This window comes from Astatotilapia calliptera, chromosome 4 (genome assembly GCF_900246225.1).
Source record: "Astatotilapia calliptera chromosome 4, fAstCal1.2, whole genome shotgun sequence".
NCBI classification, from domain to species: Eukaryota; Metazoa; Chordata; class Actinopteri; order Cichliformes; family Cichlidae; genus Astatotilapia; species Astatotilapia calliptera.
This window is the reverse complement of record NC_039305.1, coordinates 26828220-26848058: the sequence shown is the minus strand read 5'-3', so window position 1 is coordinate 26848058 and position 19839 is coordinate 26828220. Positions and strand designations below refer to the sequence as shown.

At 42.8% G+C, this 19839-nt stretch overlaps 1 protein-coding gene across 5 annotated transcripts in view; it reads right to left on the bottom strand.

Annotated features, from left to right (window-relative positions):
- Positions 1-271: 271 nt before the first annotated feature.
- wizb (WIZ zinc finger b) overlaps positions 272-19839 on the bottom strand; it is a 33516-nt gene continuing 13948 nt past the window's right edge. For 4 of the 5 annotated variants that reach the window (XM_026165849.1, XM_026165847.1, XM_026165850.1 and 1 more), the window contains 10 exons: positions 18294-18443; positions 17166-17693; positions 16630-17085; positions 16035-16538; positions 13640-14215; positions 13326-13537; positions 5666-5966; positions 5156-5321; positions 4339-4710; positions 272-4252 (listed from right to left, as the gene is read on the bottom strand). In XM_026165849.1, the coding sequence (XP_026021634.1) occupies positions 4243-4252; positions 4339-4710; positions 5156-5321; positions 5666-5966; positions 13326-13537; positions 13640-14215; positions 16035-16538; positions 16630-17085; positions 17166-17693; positions 18294-18443 (3275 nt within the window). In that variant the 3' untranslated portion in view covers positions 272-4242. The remainder of the gene's footprint in view (positions 4253-4338; positions 4711-5155; positions 5322-5665; positions 5967-13325; positions 13538-13639; positions 14216-16034; positions 16539-16629; positions 17086-17165; positions 17694-18293; positions 18444-19839) is intronic. The other variant, XM_026165851.1, reaches the window with a different exon arrangement.

Genomic DNA, 19839 nt, shown 5'->3' with positions numbered 1-19839 from the left:
TTTGATCCTGATCACCGTTCTCAAGTAACTTTGCTGTTTTATTATTTACACTCTGTGATTTAGACAGAGATCATTTAAACACTGCTAACTAATATTCCCCCCTGCCACCTACAGCTGGGGTGCATCCCAAACCTGCTTGAAATGAATGCAAACTGGAGCTTGTATTCTAGCTCCCCCTAGCGGTTTGATAAAACAATTAACCAAAGGCTTTTGACACAGCCGTCAAACATCACCGCCGTGTGACGCAACAACATAACAATAAAGACAAAGATTCAGTGTCTGAAACTGAAATCACATTTATTGTTTGTTCTGGAGTTGATTTACTTAAAACTTAACCCTTCGTGTACAGTACAGTTCTTTTCTTGACTGCATCTTTTTCTTCTCAGTTAACATCGTCATCTATCTTTTTTTATTAACACTCACACACACACACTCTCACACACACACGCACACATGCGCACACACAAAACAGCCAGTTACACCAGCTGAGGCTTAATCGGGTGATCTTAAAAGGGAACTAATAATGCACCGGTCTCCAATTCACACCTCACGCAGCAGTGCAGCCACAAACCTGCAGGAGGCAACAGTGTCTATTACTCTGTGAATGCAGACAGGAAGAATTATATCTCACCTTGCAAAATGGTCCCCTTTAAGGCCCGCTTATTAGAGTCCTTTTGATACCAGGACGTGACAATCATATTAAAAGGTCTTCCTCGCGTTCAGTCACTCAACCAGCTCCCGACCTACAACGCACTCGCCAGCACCAAAAGTTTCAGCTTGGAGAGACTAACAGATAAAATAAAAAATACTCTAAGATTCACCTTGCAGGACTGCAAATACAGAAATGCACAGAGCAATAAAAAATACATAGCATCAAATGTTGAAATCAAATCACAATAGAGGAATTAAGATCACTTAATTTTTAAACTACCTCGCTAATAGAACTGCAGACGGCTCTACTAGCATCAACAGTTTCTTAAGTACATGTAGTTACTGTATATAGTATGCATCTATACTCCATAAAAGGGTTAAGGGTATCGTTTGGATCAAGCAGTCACGTTTCAAGCATGGGCAACACTGGAACAAACTCTAAAAGGTTGCCCGCCTACATGGACCCTTTGAGTTACTGCTTCGGTTCAAGGTTGATATGAGAGAGACTACAGACCTCCGATCCTCAGGAGGCCGAGGTTGACTGCGTTTCTGCATTTGGACTGAGGGCTGACGGTTCTCCAGAGCCCTGCTTTGTAATCAAGTTTGGCTTGTGTTCACGTTTAATTGGAAAAATCTAACCCCCACGGAAACGAGAAGCCGCTTCAGCAGCCCGAGTCTTTAAAACTGGGGGATCCACCGTTGGTTCAGTCCATTGTTCTGCGTGGGGGGCCCTGGGGGAACCCGGTAGCTGTGCAGAGTTTCCTCCACTATCAGGTCCAATGTAAACAGCTTTTACAGAGGCAAGACAGGGAAGTAAACAGGCTCTTTGGCACATCCTAACAAGACGATGGATGCATGTAAGTCCAGACAGGCTCCCACATTTAGTTCGTTTTGACCTTAATGAGGTGTCTTTGTATCGAGCGCGTTTACGTCTGTCTCTCTCTCTCTCTCTTTTAAAATGGGGAAACAAATGCACATTTGCTCTGTATGTACACCGACATACAAACGAACACGCTGGCATAAAAGCGCACCGCCGGCCTATTTTCAAAAACATTCCTAAGTTATACTCTAGCTTTTAAATGACCTAGCTTACCACATTCAGAAGCAACATAATAAATAAATAATTTGGGTTACATTGAAAAAGGCAGGTAGAAAATGGCAACACTGTGAATGGAGATGTGTAACCTTGAATACTGTGGCCTCACGTCTCCAAGATTAAAAAGCAACTGCAGCCCTATCTGTTGAAAACAGCAGGCTGTGGAGTGGTAACATCGTGAAAGATAAAACTGTTACCTGATTTGTAGTACAGGGCCTGTGTTTGATTTGAGTATGAATGTGTGCGTTTAAGGTTTTGACAGGTGCTTTAAGCTACATTCAAGCGAAACATATATTTTGGGGAGAGTATTACTTCATAGAGTAAGGAGTTTCCCTTTTTGGGTGTGCTTCCACTTTTTGTTCCTTCAGTCAGTCGGAATGTGTCTTTGTCAATCCGCATTAGGGATGCACTGACTCCGGGACCTTACAGGTAACAATTTATCTAATTTTGTTTATGTTTTTGTTGTTCTTGGACAGGGGTTGCAAACCTGTGGTTCTTTTGCTCACTTCCTATGACACATTTTTTAAATTTGACGCATGAACAATACAGGATTCTTAAGACTGACACCGGTACTGATATTTGGTGCTTTAAAAACTCGAATATTTTTGTGCTTTCAGACGCACGAAACATACGCAGATTTGTCTAACATTTGTTATGTGCAATTATTTCTTTGCCCTGCCCGACTCATCGCATCAGCTGGTTGTTGTTTTTGTGGCATTCTATACATTGTAGCCAACAGTGAAGTTGCAGAGTGCCCTCTGGTGGCCAAACTGTGCAACACTCATAACATTCATAACATGAAGGGTGTTTCTCCCACCTCATCGTTAGTTTAATTTTCATTTACTGGTTGTTCTAAAAGACAATATAGATAGGCTCAACTGGCTGATATCAGTGAGCTCAAGTTTAAATTTTGTATTTATTAGCGGATATCAATGTGATTGTTTGTAGATCAGATGGTTGATTGTAGCTGAAGGGGGGAAAAAGGAGCACTGCCTCCTACTAAACTAAATTTTAGTCAACATTAAATTTAAAATGGGGATTTTTACTTGTACTAATTTTAAAGCTGTTTGGTTGATGTTACTTTATTATCAAAAAGGTTTCTAATGCGATTCATTTGCAAAAACGCTAGCAGTGGCCTGTATAGCTTTATGTCTAATTTCAAGTAAACACATGCTAATTGAATTTTTTTCCAGTGCTTAATAATTATTTCATTTTGTTGGCAATCCAAAACGATAGTAATCAATTTTCACTGTAGTTCTAAAATTTTTATAAATGTTGCAACACAAGGAATTACTGTAGTGCAAAGTTAAAGTAAGGATGATCACCGGTACCTCACACGTGATAAAGATTTTAATTATTTACCCTACTAGTAAGGTTGATATGCTAATTTATACTTCACTCGTGTCTTTCATTTTTAATTTAGGTTTCATTAAAATCCTCAAATAGGTTTGAACAAAAATTGCTCAAAGCCGTCTCTCTTGACAGTAATGGCTGCAGACCCCCGTTCTAGGAGAACAAAGAAATATTTATTAATTGACTTTTCAATATTTCCAATATTTGTTACCTTAACTTTACTGTCTGGAATATTTATTCAAACTATGCCTAAAAATTTAGTTTATTGAACATTTTCTGATGGATAAACTGAAAATAAATTGCACTTGGGGGAAAACCCCACAGCTGAGCCAGTCAACCAGAAAAAGTTGCCTCCTAGGTGATGCTGGCAATGTTTTCCATCTTTTACCTGTGGTCAATTCAAACCACAATATTTCAAAGATCAGGCACAGTTTGAATTTTTAATTTAAAAATTTTGTGACTTTAGTCTGGATTTCCCATGCTGTGTCCCTTTAATCACAACAGGCCACCGATTCCTGTAAGTCCCATCTTATTTGCCAATGAGCAGATATCGTTCAACGAGGCCAACATCGACCAATATCAGTGTTAGGCCCATATATCGGTGCATCCCTATATCATATTAATCTATTCAAATTGTATCATTAAGTGCTGAGTGTCCACATTAAAAGTGCCTTTATTAACACTAAGTGTTATCACATGTTTAAAGTCTGAACCGCAAGACTAGCATGATTAGAACTGTCGCTTAATCTCAGTCAGTCAAAGCTACCAACATCCTGGTAGCAATGGTCAAAATCTCACAGGTCTTTTAATGCGCTGTTCATAAGTAGAAGATTGGAGGGAAGGTTGTAGTAGACAAGGTGTTAAAGTTTAATAAAGGGTTATATTAAACCCTAAATCGCCCAGTGAATGAGAGAGGTACAGTAACGATCCACATCTGAACATTCAATATAAACAAGGCAAACACAAACATTAGTCCATCTCTCCTTATAACCTTGGACATTTCCCGTAATCACCCATCCCTGGTGTGCAGATAAGCCAGTGGAGCTTCGTTCTCATGGCAACGGGACTTAGTAACAGTCTAGAAAGCTGCTTCAAAAGGTGCTTGGGGCTCAGAGGGCTCTTTGGGAGGGAGAATGCTCCTCCTAAACACCACTTTGTGAAGGCCAAAGGACAGAAACGGGTGAACAAGTAGAAACTGGAAGAAATAAAATGAGTACAGGTGATGAATGTGAGCTTACGCTGTCTGGGTGGGGAGAGGAATAGGAGTTGGAGTTAGGGTTGGCTGCTCCTCTGAGACTTGAACTATCTCTGTGGCAGTGATGGCAGGAGCGCACTCGTCCACGGGCGAGGGGGAGAGGCTCTTGGGAGTCGTGTTGCTGTTTGAGGTGGAAGTGAGAGCCGGTGCGGTAGAGGTGGTTCTGGAGGTAGAGGTGGAGGCTGGGACAGAGGCCTGGACCAGCACAGGATCGTCAGCTAGGGCAGGTGGTTCGGTGGCTGTTGCTTTGGCAGCAGCGGGCTTGTTGTAGTTCATCTTGAGAATGTGCTGCTGGAGGTGTCTGATCCAGTCCTCCTGCACCGACAGTGGACCGTGGAACTCGACCTCACAGAATCTGATGAACAAAAACACACTTTTTAGGCTGGAAATGATCACTTACGGCGTTACCAATAGCCAGTAAAATGAATGCAACTACTTATGCTCTAACACAAAGAGATAAAACACAATCCGATGCCGCTAAGCCAGATTCTCTGTCTCTCAGGGGCGGCCCATTCTGCCACTTGTGCTGCAGCTATATCAGAACTTAAGCACTCATTCATGTTCCCTGAAAATCCCAAATGGTTCGCTCTTCTCAATATAGTGCATTAGCAACTAAAAGTGGAGTACTGCTCGACAGGGCGTGGGAACAGGGATTGCTGCTTGGGGGATTAACAGACTATTTAAAACATAGGCAGACAGTCCTATTAATGCTACAGTCTCCAAATTTCTAATGCTAAGAGCCCTGAACAGTTTTTCCTGGGTCCTGGAAAGCTATATCCCAAGACACAAGTTTCATATACCGGCACTTCAGGGTGTAGAACTTGCCCACCACTTTGACCAGCGGGTAGGAGGGTGGTTTGGGCACCAGGGCGGGGACGGTGCCTGTGCGCGGGGGCTTAGGAGGGCCGCTATCCCTCTCTGTCCCGTCCGGGCAAGATGGGTGCTTCAACGGCCGACGCTCAAAACCTGAGCAAGAGGAGGAGGTAACAAAGGAGGTTGGTGCAAAGTAGAGCTGCACCAAAATGCTTCAATGTCAGTATAGCTTAGAGGCAATTCAGTCATTTAAAGTCAAAAGGGGTTCAGTTTTCTGCCTAAACCTAAAAGATGTATAACATTGTAATATTTCCTTAACAATATAATGTAAAATGGTTAAACACTGACTGAAAAAAGGGAAAAATTAGGGTAATTTCGCCTGTCAAGGGCTTGTTAATGCCAGTATTAACAACTGATTTTTTGAGAATATATAATACATTGTATATGTATGCACCTATGTGATTGAGAGCCAAGACATATGCTCTATCCTCACGTACCTCTAGGCAGGCGGACATTGAGCTCACTGCGCGCCACCTGTGCTTGAAGCGTGTGGCCGCTGCCGAGCCGCGAGAGACTGGGACTGCTGCGACCAGCCCTGATGGGAGCACCCTGGAAGTTGGTACCAGTTTCTTCCTCTGCAGTCTTGGAAGAGCCCTGGCTGACTTCGTGGCTCAGTGGACGCACCAGGCTGACAGCCAAAGAAGAAGACCACTGAGAGGAGGAGGAGGAAGAGGAAGCCTTCTGCGATGAGATGGGGAGGATATGATCAGAATCCGCAGTGAGCGGTGAGCTGCTCTTCTGGAACATGGAAAGAATGAGTGATCCTATCAGCAGTAAATTACAAAAAGACTGGCGAGTCCTGGTGTACTTGTTACCATGTAAACAGAAACACTGGCACATTAACAAAAGTAAATAAGAACCCAGATAAGACTTTGAATTTCTTCCTATATACCAATAAGGCATATGAACAGAGTAAATATGTAACTTGGAAGCAAGAGTTAGCTTAGTTTCAAGCAAAAAAGTAGACGGTTAGCTAGGCTGGCTCTATCCAAAGGTAACAAAATCTACCACCAGTTCCTCTAAAGCTCATTACTTACTAATTAAAAAGTTATGTGACTTTTTTTGAAGTCATTTTGGGGAGGAGATCTGCCAACAATTTCCTGGCCTGGTGCTGGGACTGACATGCTAATTTAAGCTAGCCAGGAACTAGCATTAGCCTCCTATTTAGTGCAGAGACAGTATTTAAACTACTATATTTTTTGTTGTTTTATCTTCACTTTCTTTAATTTAAGTGGGTTTATATCATCATCATCTGTCTATCTTTTTTCAGTAGATTAAGCTTATATTGCTATAAGGAGAACTGTGCTGTAATTTGCCCCTTTCAAGTACACAGCACCCATATTAGTGGGGTTCATAAGTACCTGGACACAAATTGTTCTCAGCAGCTGTTAATCAGCACAAAGTTAGTTAAAAGATGATCACCTGTGTCTGAGAGGTATGAGGTGACGTTTAGATTGATACTGACTTTGTCTCTTCATAATCTGACAAGTCCTGTGCTCGATTTTGTCCAGTTCTGACACTTTCCACTTTACAGTATTGTAGGGTGGCTCAAACTCTATTTGTACTTTTCTGCATTTATAATTACATCAATTCTAACAAGATTCCCAGAACCACTGGCTGATCCACCTCTCAGTGTCAGGTCTTTGTTGGATTTCTTAAGGACTTCAGCTATAGGTTGTTTTTAAGGCCCACTACATTTGTCCTCCAGTTGTCCAGTTTAATCAATTTAAGAACACACCATTTTAGCCTAATTATTTGGGGGGTTCACCTTGTTGGTACAAAAATACTATTTTATGTCTCTCAAACTGTGTAATCTTTGACATTTTTAATAGATTCAGTTAAATAATGGGGAAATTTTTGTTTTTTGCAACAGGCTAGTTGGCTCTTTGCTAAGTTGTCCGTTATCTGTAGACACAACAAAGAAATGTTCAAAGACCTTCAGAAAGCCTGGAGAACTACTGGACTCCTTGGAAGCAAGATATATAGAAATGAGGGGGTGGCTCAAGACTTTTGTACAGAATGTTTAAGCCCTTAAAATCTGAGCACTACATGTTAAAAGGGTTTTATCTCCCACCTAGTTCTTTCAGCACGTATGCAAAAAATGTGTAATCATGCACATAATTACAATAATTACAGTCTGGACAGTGCATCTAACTACAACCAATCTAGCTGTGTTAATGAATTAGGCAGCTGTAACAGAAAAGATTCTCTCTACTTATTTTAAAATTACCGTATTACACACTATATATCCAGCTGTCCCAGCTGACCTTTCTCTCACACCTGTCATGTATAAAGCACTAATTAGAAGTCTGATTACAATAAAAGCACTTAGAAATTAACAGACCCTCCAATGAGCTTTACAAAACAAATGGATGAAAAAAATGTGATTAATAAGGAAGGCAAAAGATCTGCAGACATATGGGGACCTAATTTGGGCTTCTACTGACACCAATGCATCAAATAACGGGGACCTATAGCTGAGCTGAGCATCAGACTCGTTCTATTAACATGGATAACTGCAGATATTGGCAACACTTAAAACTCACTGATGGAGTTTCAACCATCAGTGAAAACCACAACCCTAGCCATTGTTGTTTTGGAGACCAGCAAAAAGGTTAACACTTTATAACACAACGCATGACTAAGGGTGTAATTCCCCTGCAATAAAATTTTATTTCAGTGTATTTTATTTGAAAGTACAATATAACAATATTTACCAACAAATTCCTTAAAGGCAGGAATGGCAGAATAAGGTGGTAACAAGTCAGGTTTTTACAGGAAGAAATTAAACAATCATACCAGTAAGTACATTTCAGCACTACGTATGCAATTATAGGTAGTACATGAGTAATTTTAAGCATAGCATAACCTAAGGTATTTTACAGAAAAGAAAAGAAATTGTAATGTAATGTAATTACATTTAAGTACTGCATAAGTAATTTAAAGTGGTGTGCAAATTTATTGCAATTTTGGAGAAACAATATTTCCCTATCTTGATGCATGCTCAATCATCCAGGTAAGTAGATCTCCAAAAGTTGACTCTGTTCATCTGGCCGTAGCGTTTTGAGGGAGAAACATTTCATCACTCATCCAAGTGACTTCTTCAGTCTCAACTGACTGCAGGTTTCCCCAATCTTATAAACAGTACATTTGCATAATGACTGAAACCAGCACCACTGAAGGAACAATGGGCTGGCAGGTCAGTTCCTTAATCTTAATTATGCAAATTCTCATGACCATTGAGCAACAACCACTGACCAAAACCCACTGATCAAAGCTGACATGTACCGTAAACCTACACATACGGATCAGTATTTAAGGTTTGACTCTCATCATCCACTGGAGCACAACCTGGGTGTCATCAGGGCGCTACAACACAGAGCGAACACCATCCCCACAGACACAGCGGCCAGGGAGGCAGAAAAACAGCACATCAAGAAGGCCCTGAGTAAATGTGGTTATCCCAGCTGGACTTTTGTCAAAGCTGGGAAGGTGCCAAAAGAAAGCTCCAGCTAATCCAGGAGAGAAGGACAACCGCTGCCCAAGCGAAAACCTGTAGTGATCCCATATGTGTCAGGAGTATCGGAGCAGTTGAGACGCATTTTTTCTAAACACCGGGTCTCTGTGGCTTTTAAACCCCAAAACACGCTGCGCCAAAAATTGGTCCACCCCAAGGATCAGGTCCCCCGACACAAACAGAGTAACATAGTGTACGCTGTTAAGTGCCAGGAGGATTGCCAGGATTTATACATCGGGGAAACCAAACAACCTTTGGCGAAGCAGATGGCACAACACAGAAGAGCTACCTCGTCAGGCCAGGACTCTGCAGTCTATTTACACCTACAGGCCAGTGGACACTCTTTCAATGATGAGGATGTTCACATCTTTTGACAGGGAGGAACGCTGGTTTGAGCGCAGAGTCAAGGAGGCCATTTACGTGAAAAGGGAAAGACCATCTCTGAATTGAGGAGGGGGCCTAAGGGTACATCTTTTGCCATCTTACAATGCTGTGATTGCAGCCATTCCCCAACTCTCTGTGAATGGTACTCATGGTTGTTGATCAATGGTCATGAGAATTTGCATAATTCTGATTAAGGAACTGACCTCCCAGCCCATTGTTCCTTCGGTTGGCTGGTTTCAGTCATTGTGCAAATGTACTGTTTATAAGATTGGGGAAACCTGCAGTCAGCTGAGACTGAAGAAGTCACCTGAATGAGTGACGAAACGTTTCTCCCACAAAACGCTACGTCCAGATGAACAGAATCAACTTTTGGAGGAATATTTCCCAAACTTACATCGTACATAAGCTGTGTATTTCGGGGTGAGGGTCATGTTATGGGTGAATTAAACCACTGTTAAAACATAGCTTTTAAAGAAAAGGAGTGTCTCTTTTCCTGTAAAATACCTGGAAGTTAGGCAATGCCAAGACTCTCCATAATATCACCCGGATGTTAAAAAGCACAGCATTCGATGCAAGATGGCGAAATATTATGTTTTTCTGCAAACCTACCAAGACATTCTGCAGTTATTAAAACTACTTACAGAATTATTTGTCTTCTTTCCTGTAAAATACCTTAAGTTATGAAATACTTTAAATTACTCATGTACTACCTAAAGCTATTTCCGCAGTACTTAAATTTACTTAGAGTATACTAATTTGTTTGTTTCCTGTAAAAACCTGGCTAAAAAAAACTTATTCCAGTGCACTTACCTTTAAATGTTTATAGGTAAATATAATTAAAACAAATAATAATGTGATTCCATTTAATGTGCTAAGTATGTGCTGCAATTGTGTCTATGTGTTTGTGTGGCAGGTACTAGCCATGACCCCAGTGAAGCTAACTAGCTTTTAGCTAAATATACTGAAGAGACACGGCCTCTGGGTCTGAAAAGTCAAGCAAATGAGAAAGTACCTTAAACCTGCATTTTGAATAGGCACTGAAGGAATGTGCGGCTGCATAATGATTGTAAGTCAGAATGTATAAAAGTCTATTGAGAAAATGACCCTTGATCTATAAGCTCATTAAATGCTTTTCTAATGAGTTTACCACCTAAATTGCTAGTTTCAGGTTCTGATTCATATACCTCACTGTTCTTGTTGGGAAGTATGCTCCCATTTACAGTAAAACAGACAATAAAGCTGGATATGTGCACATCCACTCTTCACTTGTGTCATCTAGTCTCAAAGAATACACACTGTTTGCTATAGTGTACAGATACAAAGTTTTTGTAAATAAATACAACCTCAGAAAATACATTTTAATGATGTCAAACTTCCTCTTTTAGAAGAGTAGTCTACCCAACATTTACCTAAGAAAACAGCACATATACTATGAAGAAAATCTAAGAATCATTCCCCCAAATATCAACAAATCTCCAGCTTTAAATGTCACACAGCTGAGACACTGAAACTAAAGAGGCGACTTTTGCGACAGCACAGTTGGCCCAAGCAGACCTTAAAATCCACGATGATGTACTTGAAGAAACACTAAAGGCTTTGATGGGGCTCTTATGGTCCCCTGACTTAAATCATTGGAAACCTGTCATGCTGTGTATGCAACTAAGCCGAAAAGATCTCCAAGGACGAGCGACTGATCTCTCAATCAAGGACAGACAGGTTTAGCTCGCTACAGAAAGTGTTAGAAAGGCCTCTTTATCGCCCAAAGGGCAATACTGCCAACTGACTAGTGGCAAAACGTTTTGCCAAAACAGCTCCAATTAGATCAATTATCCCAAATAGTGCCTGGATCAGCAAACTTACTTATATAAGTTATATTGGCCTTACTGACTGGTCAGAATGTGTTGGTCTACATGTCTATAAAAAAGAGCTATCATCACAAAAGTTGTCTGAATGTGGGTGTTCAAAACGTGTGCTAATGCGGTATTTCTTCATCCAAGGCAGTCCAGGCTCACTGGGTTGATGACACCAATATTGTTTTGCGGTTTTTTCCTGTGATATTGGTTAGAATCATTCCAACATATCATACCAGTAAAGTGTAGAACCAGACAAACACTGAATTTCTGGAGCCAGTGTTAACAGAAGCATCAGGGGCGGTGACCCCCATTACAGCCAGCGGCAATGATCACAAAGAGAGAGACGGAACAAAAGATGAAACAGACAAATAAGACACAGGCCATACCTTTCCAATATGAAGTCTATACCTGCTTACAAATAGCCATATTTACTCCACTTTAAGACTTTAAGGAAAGTCTGAGTGCTGTGGTTCATGCATTTAATGTCTACCTACAGTGGTGTGTGTCTTGAGCCACCGCTCATTTCTTTATGTTTTGTTTTTAAGGAGCCAGACCTTCTTGCAATTTTGTAAAGTGGTCTTGTCGTGGTGTGCAATGAGGCATTTTTTTTAAAAGTAGAGCAGATGAAGAGTATCTCAAAGTCGTGTGAAACAGAAAAATCCAGCAAAGGGATGACACACGACTTGAAAGATGCATCTGGACTTTTAATTGATCCATCTACTGTTCACTGACGGCTCATCAGAAATGCTCTCAGTGGAAGGGTGGCTGTCAAGAAGCCATTCTTAAGGAAGGGAAATGGAAAAAAGCTGATGTTATGCCAAATTACACAAGAATCTGAACAAAAATCAGTCTGATACGACTGATGAATCTTTTTTTTTTTGTTCAAATTAACATTAATATATATGGATGAAGTAGTGGAGGCTTCATTTTGCTATGCCACAGTCATACTAAGTATACCCGGAAAATCCAAAACAGAACACCATCAGTCATGGATTGGCCTCCCCAGAGCCCGGACCTCAACATTACTGAAGGAGTGTGGGATCATTTTGACAGAGAACAGAAGGAAAGGCAGCAACATCCAAAGAAGAGCTTTGAATATCCTTCAAGAAGCCTGGAGAATTATTCCTGAAGACTACTTAACAAGAAAGCTGCCTAAATATTACTTAAATATTTACACTGATGCTTGTTAGAATTGTACAAATTCTGATTTTGCCTCATGAATGTTTGCATGTTTCAATACATCACTGCATCTATTTTCCGTTTTCATTTTTCGTATTCTTTGTGTTGTTAAAGCATTGAACCCATTTATGACTGTAAACTTAATGTAGTATATAAAGACGTGTTTTTACTAGTCACTATTAGCTTCAAGCTAACATTAATGGGGTGTTTTTCCCTGTGGATTTTTATAAGTGGATAAAATCTCCCCCTAATTCAAAGATGTCACGGTATAATAAACTGTTCTTTATGTCAAACATATTAAGCAATAGGAAATAAAAGCGACACGTCCTTTCCACTGAAAAGGTCAAATAGTTGCCCAGGTTTATTAGCTCACTAATAATATTAATGGTATTTATATTATTACACCCTTTTTAACCATGACATCAGTCATTACTTAGGCCAATCAAATCCTACAGCGAGGTTGGTTTGACTACGTCTGTATGAAAAAATAATATGATTACAAGGACATTTAAAAGGTAATTCATTTTGTATGTGTGTCACATCACCACTCAGGGAAAAGGTGTGACAGTGACGCAAATGCACCAGAAACTAATTCAGGCGGGGAGGGAAAAAAAGGGGAAAAAAACATAAATTTTCTTCTATCAACAGCATGCCATAATTTATCTGAAGATGAAACATAAGCTGCCAGGCACCCTGGTTACTATGGCAACTATCAAGTCAATAGCTGAGTTGTTCTGGCATCTGTCCCCACAGTGATTTTTGCTTGGTGTAAAAGACACAGGATCTACAGTAAGGCTCAAAGCTGCGAGACTACACGTCTGAGGCTTTCCGTGACACAAAATGTCTGTCGTGCCACCAGCTGGGGCTCGTTAGATCTCCGAGCATGACGCCTATTCAAAGACACTGAGAGGAAAGTGAGCGTGTCAGGAAAGTAGCACAGTGGGTTATGATCTCTCGCTGCATAGCTGTGACACTTTTGTCTGAGGCGCGGGCTCCTCCGCTTACAACTCCCAGTTTTTTTGTTTTAAAATCAAATGTTCACAGCAGTCACAACGGGCTTTGAAGTATCACAGGCCTAAAATAAGACCAAGCGGCTCAGCTTGCTGCACTGATCTGAGTTATTCAGCTGAAATGCGTTACCAAAGACTGACTGCCACTCCTCACCTTCTTTAGGGTGGTGCGGTTACCCTGCATGTAGCTGCGGTGCATCTCCAACACCTTTTGCGGCCTGCTACGCATCCAAGCGCTAAGCGTCTCGATAGGGGATCCATTTACACACCACTCGGTCACGCCAAACTGCCTCAGGTGGGCTCGCGCGTGGCTGGCTAAAGCCTTACGGTTCTCAAAGAAGAAGCCGCACAGCTCACAACTGGGATCTGAAAAATACAGGGGAGGAGTAAAGAGAAGACCTTTTCTTAGTGGATAATGATCGGTATCAGATGAAGTTCAGGGCAAGTGGAGAAAAAACTGCATCTTACCCTGGTGTGCATGCTTGTCTGGGGAAGGTTTTCTTTTGAAGGAGAAATCATGTGGAAGGGATGAGAAAGTCTTAAGCTGATGTGGAGATGAGTGCGCAGCCTCCACTGACTGGGCCTCCTCAGACAGAGGCCTTTTCCCCAGTGGGGACATCCTGAAAAACTTCCCTGCAGATGGGGTAGCAGATGGGCCCACAGACCCCACACCCTGCTTATGGAGCCTTGACCCTGACTGCTGCAAGCTGAGAGGAGATTTACGGAATTTGGAGGACTGGTAACCCGAAGCGCCCAAACCCTCGGAGCCGCTGGCGCCCCCTGTGCTCTCCCAGGAGGGACTGTTCGCTCCTTGGCTGGACTCTTTCTTCACTCCTTGGTCTGACTGCGAGGAGCCACCCACCCCTCTCTTGTGCATAACCTCCCTCAGGGTGTCGATGGGCGAACCATTGACGGACCACTCTGTGATGCCCATCTGTCGCAGGTGGGAGCGGGCGTGGCTAGAAAGGCCTTTGCGATTCTCAAAATATTCCCCGCAGAACTCACAACGGATATCCCTCGTAGGCTCCACCTCATGGGCCATGGCTAAAGAGATACCAGGTGAAAATGTGCACACGATTATCACATACAGTGGATCACACACGACTACCGAATACAGTTATTTTTACCAGGAATACACTACATTTACATGCATTGTTTGTTTAGCGTTACATGAGATACACGAGAAGACCTGTCCTACTCTAATCTGTAAGACAGGCTGTATGTAAAAGGTGGAAGTAACGGCCAGATGTCTTAAACTTGTAATTTTTCTAATGACCAGTAGGGGGACATTAGGTTATATGGAAGCCTATGGGCATGACCCACGGCTCACTTTAACTATGACCTCAGCAAACACTTTCCTGATGCGTTTATGGGCAAAAGTGACTAGTAGTGCAGTTTTAGTGACTAAAACATGATGTTAATTTTGTAAACCATCGCCTAAAAGGACAATACAGTGGTCCCTCACTATAACGCGGTTCACTTTTTGCGGCCTCGCTGTTTCGCGGATTTACTTTGTGCAATTTTGCATGCTTTTTCTTTTTTTTTTTTTCTACAGCGCATTTTGTTTTGCGTCCTGATTGGCTGTAGACCACTGTCAGTCAATCTCCTCCGTACCGTGTCTCATGTACAGTACCGAATGCGTTCAGTCAAATTTACATCAATCTTCGATCGCTAGCAGTGTGACTCTGAAGTGCTGTACTGTATGTTTGTAAGTTTTCTCCCCAACAAACACAACAATGTCGACGAAACTTTTTGCACCGTCAAAGGCACCTGCGGTAGCATCCGAAAGGCAGAGGAAAATGCTAACCATCGCACAAAAAGTTGGACTTCTGGACATGCTAAAGGAAGGTAGAAGTTACCGTATTTTTTGGACCATAAGGCACATTGCATTATGAGGCGCATTAAGCGAAACCAAACAGTCAGATAAGTCAAACTTTACTCAACTCATTCTTCTTATTTCCTCTACTTCCATACCATTGATTCATAAATGTTGAATTCTCTCGTAGCTGCTCTATTCCCATGTTCTGGACCTGAAAGCAGGGTTTGATCTTTGGTTTCATTCTATAATACTGGACTTATTTTTTTACGAAGGTTTGAACTTCGAGAGTGTTTAAACAAGAGAGAAAAGTGTGGAAATGTTCATGCCTGTCTGAGAAAACTGTCTAAAGTGTGTAGTGAGGGGTTTTACAGCCTTAAAACATCTATAATAATTGTAAAAAATAAAGTTGGCTACTTCGCGGATTTCACTTATCGCGGGTTATTTTTAGAACGTAACTCCTGCGATAAACGAGGGACCACTGCAAATCAAGATTTGCTATAAAATTTGACTGAAAAGTGGTTAGCCCATGAGCAACCAGTGCCATCACACATATTTGCCATCACACAAAGATGCTGAAGTTGAGGCTTCAAAAAAGGACATTGCCAAATAATGGGTCGTAGCACAGTAGCTAAGACCATCTTTTATATACAGTCTATGCTTTGTAAAACTTACCACATATTCTCAAAAAGGGGGAAAACAGCCTGCATGCCTTAGTCCAAAAGTTAATCATAATTTCCCTGCTTTTAAAATGTTTGTTTTTTTAAAAATAATTTGATCAAAGAACTAAAATCAGAAAAAACAGTTTGTGGTTTTATGCTATTATTTACAGAGATGTTGCTTGGCTTGCACCAAGTAGCCGCTGATTGTCTTAAAAAATGCTCCTGTCTAAACTGAGGTTAATTCAGTCGGTGAAGCAAACAATAATAAATGATTAATGAATACAAACTAGACATGCCAGTACGTTTGAAAGTGATTTCCCTTATCTATAAATTATTCCTTAACAATTGTTAAATAAGCACTGAAGACAAAACAGGATTCAAATACCTAAGTTGAGAGGAAACGCACTGTCAGAGCTCCTCCAGCTAGAGTTGAGAGACTCAGCTGAAAACCCTCCAGATCTCCCCACAGCTCCAGGCGTGGTGACCTCTACCTGCACCGGCTCCGGCTTCAGCTTGAGAATCAGCCCGCTAGAAGGCGTTGATGGAGCCGAGCTCGACTTGGACATGGCGGGCTGAGGACTGGAGGGGCGGGCGAAGGCGAACGGCAGGCGACTGAGGAGAGTAGCTGAAGGAGAAGAGGACACCGAAAGGGGGGAACGAGGCGGTCCTGGAGAAGATGGCGGTGGGGTTTTGAGAGGTTTTAGCGGGAGGGCGCAAGGCAGGCCCCGTCTCGTGATGATCTCCCTCAGGGTGTCGATCGGAGAGCCGTTGACGGACCACTCGGTAATGCCCATCTGACGCAGGTGAGAGCGAGCGTGGCTAGACAGCCCTTTGCGATTCTCAAAATATTCCCCACAGAATTCACAGCCTATCTCCTTTGGAGGTTCACCTTAGGGACGAGAAGGTTTGACCTTGCGTTAAACAGAGAAAGCATTATGCTTCTATAAATTGTCTAATTTCATGGATACTACAACACTCACTGTGTGGAAGGGCCATGAGTTCCCCACTACTGAGGCGGAAGACCTGCATGGAAGAGGACTTGAGACGCTTGGCAGGTGGGCCAAGTATAGATGAGGCAGAGGAAGAGGTAGCTTTGGATGTTGATCCACTCCCGGTCGTAGTCACCTTGTATAGGAGTGATGAAGAGGAAGAGGAGGAGAGTGTCAGCAAGGATGGCTTTGAGGAGGAGAGCGTAGTGGGGGCGAGGCTCCGTGGCTCTGTGTGGTTGTCGAGCTGCAATGCACTGGCTTTGTGCTTAAAGTCATCCGTGTCGATGAGCCGGTTCAGGAGGCTGATGGGAGACCCCTTGGATTCCGAGTACTCCACCCCAAAGTGCCGCAGGTGAGCTCGAGCATGGCTGGATAAGCCTTTCCGGGTTTCAAACCAGGCGCCGCACAGCTGACAAACAATGTCTTTGTTGGGGTCAACCTCCAGTGCTATGAACAGAAGAAAGAAATGACTAAACATGAAGCAATGAAAAGATAAAACAATCATCAGCTAGGACAGCGACACTTACTGAGGTTAAGAGGAGCATCATTCTCCTCTGGCGCCCAGAGGGGTTTGGCTGTTGTTGAGCCGGAGAGGTTAGAGGTCAAGTTTTTCATGCCCCCTGCCTTGTGCTCAGGAGAGCGCAAGGGGGAAGACACAGGTAGTAGAGAGGAAATGGGGGCTTTCTTCACTACCGAGGAAGGGGAGCCAGAGTGAGCCGGAGCTGGAGAGGCGCCCGGAGAAGGTGTGGAGGAGGACGAGAGCGGCACTGCTTTCGCTGCTTTGGCCAAGAGGGACAGAGGGATGGGTTTCTCGTCTAAGTCCATGTCCTCATCTTTTGGGGCAACGGACGGGGAGGGGCTCTCAGCTATGAGTGGCTCCTGAAGAGACGAGCTTATTTTGCGCTCCTTGGCAATCCGGCGGAGGAGCTCAATGGAGGTCCCGCTGCCGTCTGAAACGGTGATGCCCAGCTGGCGCAAGTGAGAGCGGGCGTGGATGGAGAGGCCGCGCTTGGTCTCAAACTGAGCTTCACACACCTCACACTTCAAGTTGTTGTCTGCACAAGTGTGAAAGACGGCATAAGACTGGGTAATAAGCTGTGTCTTACAAATGTTATAAATGTTTCAAACCGCTACAGATGACATCTGTTTTTAGGCAGCTTGAGCACTTACATGGTGTTTTTCTACTCTGCATACAAAGCATCTATGCTACGAGCCTTATTCACACACACATTCATCATAATCTAACATTCACACTCTGATGAACCAGGTCCTAGGGTTCAGTATCTTCCCCAAGGATACTTTGGTATGCAGACTGGAGCAGTCAGGGATTGAACCACCAACCTTCAGATTAGCAGACAGCCTGCTCTACTTCCTGAGCGACAGCCACCCCAGTTTTAAAACCAGCAGCAGGTGGCTCGGGTTATTCTAGAGACCACAGATATCCCAGAATACACTTACACAGTACTAGGGGTGCTCTAATTACCCCCTAAAAGATTTGTCTTCCTCTCAGGATTTCCCTTGTGATAACCCCCTCTCTTGTAGCATCTCTGTTACCACTACAGTTTTCCCACTGACAGCTATGATGAGGCTTGGCTGTAGCAAATCCAATCCCCTGTAAACACTCTGAGGTCAGCATTCCCACATTCCTGCCTCACCCGCGGTGTCTGCATCCTCCCCAGGAGAGAGGCTGTCCGTGTTCACGCCGCGCGGACCCGTTTTCCCGGGGCTTGAGCTCAAACCGTCCAGGGCTGAAAGCTGCTGCAGCTCCTCCTCATCTTCTTCCTCTGCTCCCTCCTCGTCATCGCCTAAAAACACAACCGTATCCGTGTTAAGTGCAGAAAATCCACAGTAATTAGGCTAAGTGATGAATGTCATGACAAATCACATTAAATAGCAGTCTGAGGGATGCATCTCAAAGCTAATTATACATTGGGGGAAATAAATAAATAAACTTCATCAAACGCATATGCACGCATTAAATGCATGTATATGTGGATAAAAGAAGAAAAGAATCAGGCTGTGAGCTGAAAAATCAGCTCAGTCCTGTGAGCTCAATGCCCTGTTATTTTCTCCCTCCTTGTTACAGCAGCGCGTTGTAATGCATTCTGTGGGGGAAATATGCATAAAAACAATTCAAGTAATGAATCCCTGTCAAAAAAAAAAAAAAAGCCAAAGAACAAAACAAAAAAAGTAATAACTGCACTACAGTATGAAACAAACGCGGCAGTCTTGGTTCCCCGCAGTCAGACATTCCTGGGACAAAAGTGCCATTTTCTGCGACAAATCGGTAAATCAAAAGAGACGTGGAGACAGACAATGCTTTTTGTCTGGTGGGCGGCTCTGCGCTTGTCAGTTCATCTCTTGACTGTAAAAGAGCAGCGATGTGACACCCCGGAACGCAGCGTTATAACACCGTTTATTATGCTAAAGACAACGCCAAATAATCACAGGGCTAATTTCTAAGATCGGAGGCAAAGTGGCAAACGCTAACTTTGTGCCCGTTCGGGCGGAGAGAGAGTGAGCAACCCGACACTTCCAAGTAAAAGTGATACTTCCATTATACTTGGTTGATCCGGATAAGTTGCAATAAGATTACCAGTTACTAACTGCTGCTACTTTGGGTCAACAAAGTTACCACGTTTCCCGACTATTCTCGCGGTCAGTTTATTGTAGGGGGAGAAAAAAAGAGACATGCACAAAAGCATGCACTTGAAGGCACAGCGTGTCCTCTATCAAAAATCAAAGCAAAGTAAAATGGCGAGGATTGGGCAACTGTAGGTAATTTTAGAGATCCTGCAGCATTGGAAATACTGGACGTCATTCGATACGTGTATAATAGAGGGGGGAAAGCACACAGACATACACACTCACATAAATATGTATTGAAAAGAAAAAACAAACTGCAACAATAGTATCACAACAGCCAAAATGCACACAATCTATCCCCGCGTGCAAAATCAGGAAACCCGAAACAATAACAATGACCCGCTTTATGAGCTTCTGACATGCGTGTCACAGGCTACCTGCACGCGACACTCATTTTTTTTACCCGGTCTCCAACGTGATAAAGAGTTTTTCTTTCTTTCTCTCTTTCTTTCTTTTTAATGGCTGTTATCTGGCTACATTGTGACAGAAGATGCGGCGCCAGACGTGCAGTGCGAAGAAGCCGCCGCGCGATCCGAGGGCACGCGGTGCACGGGA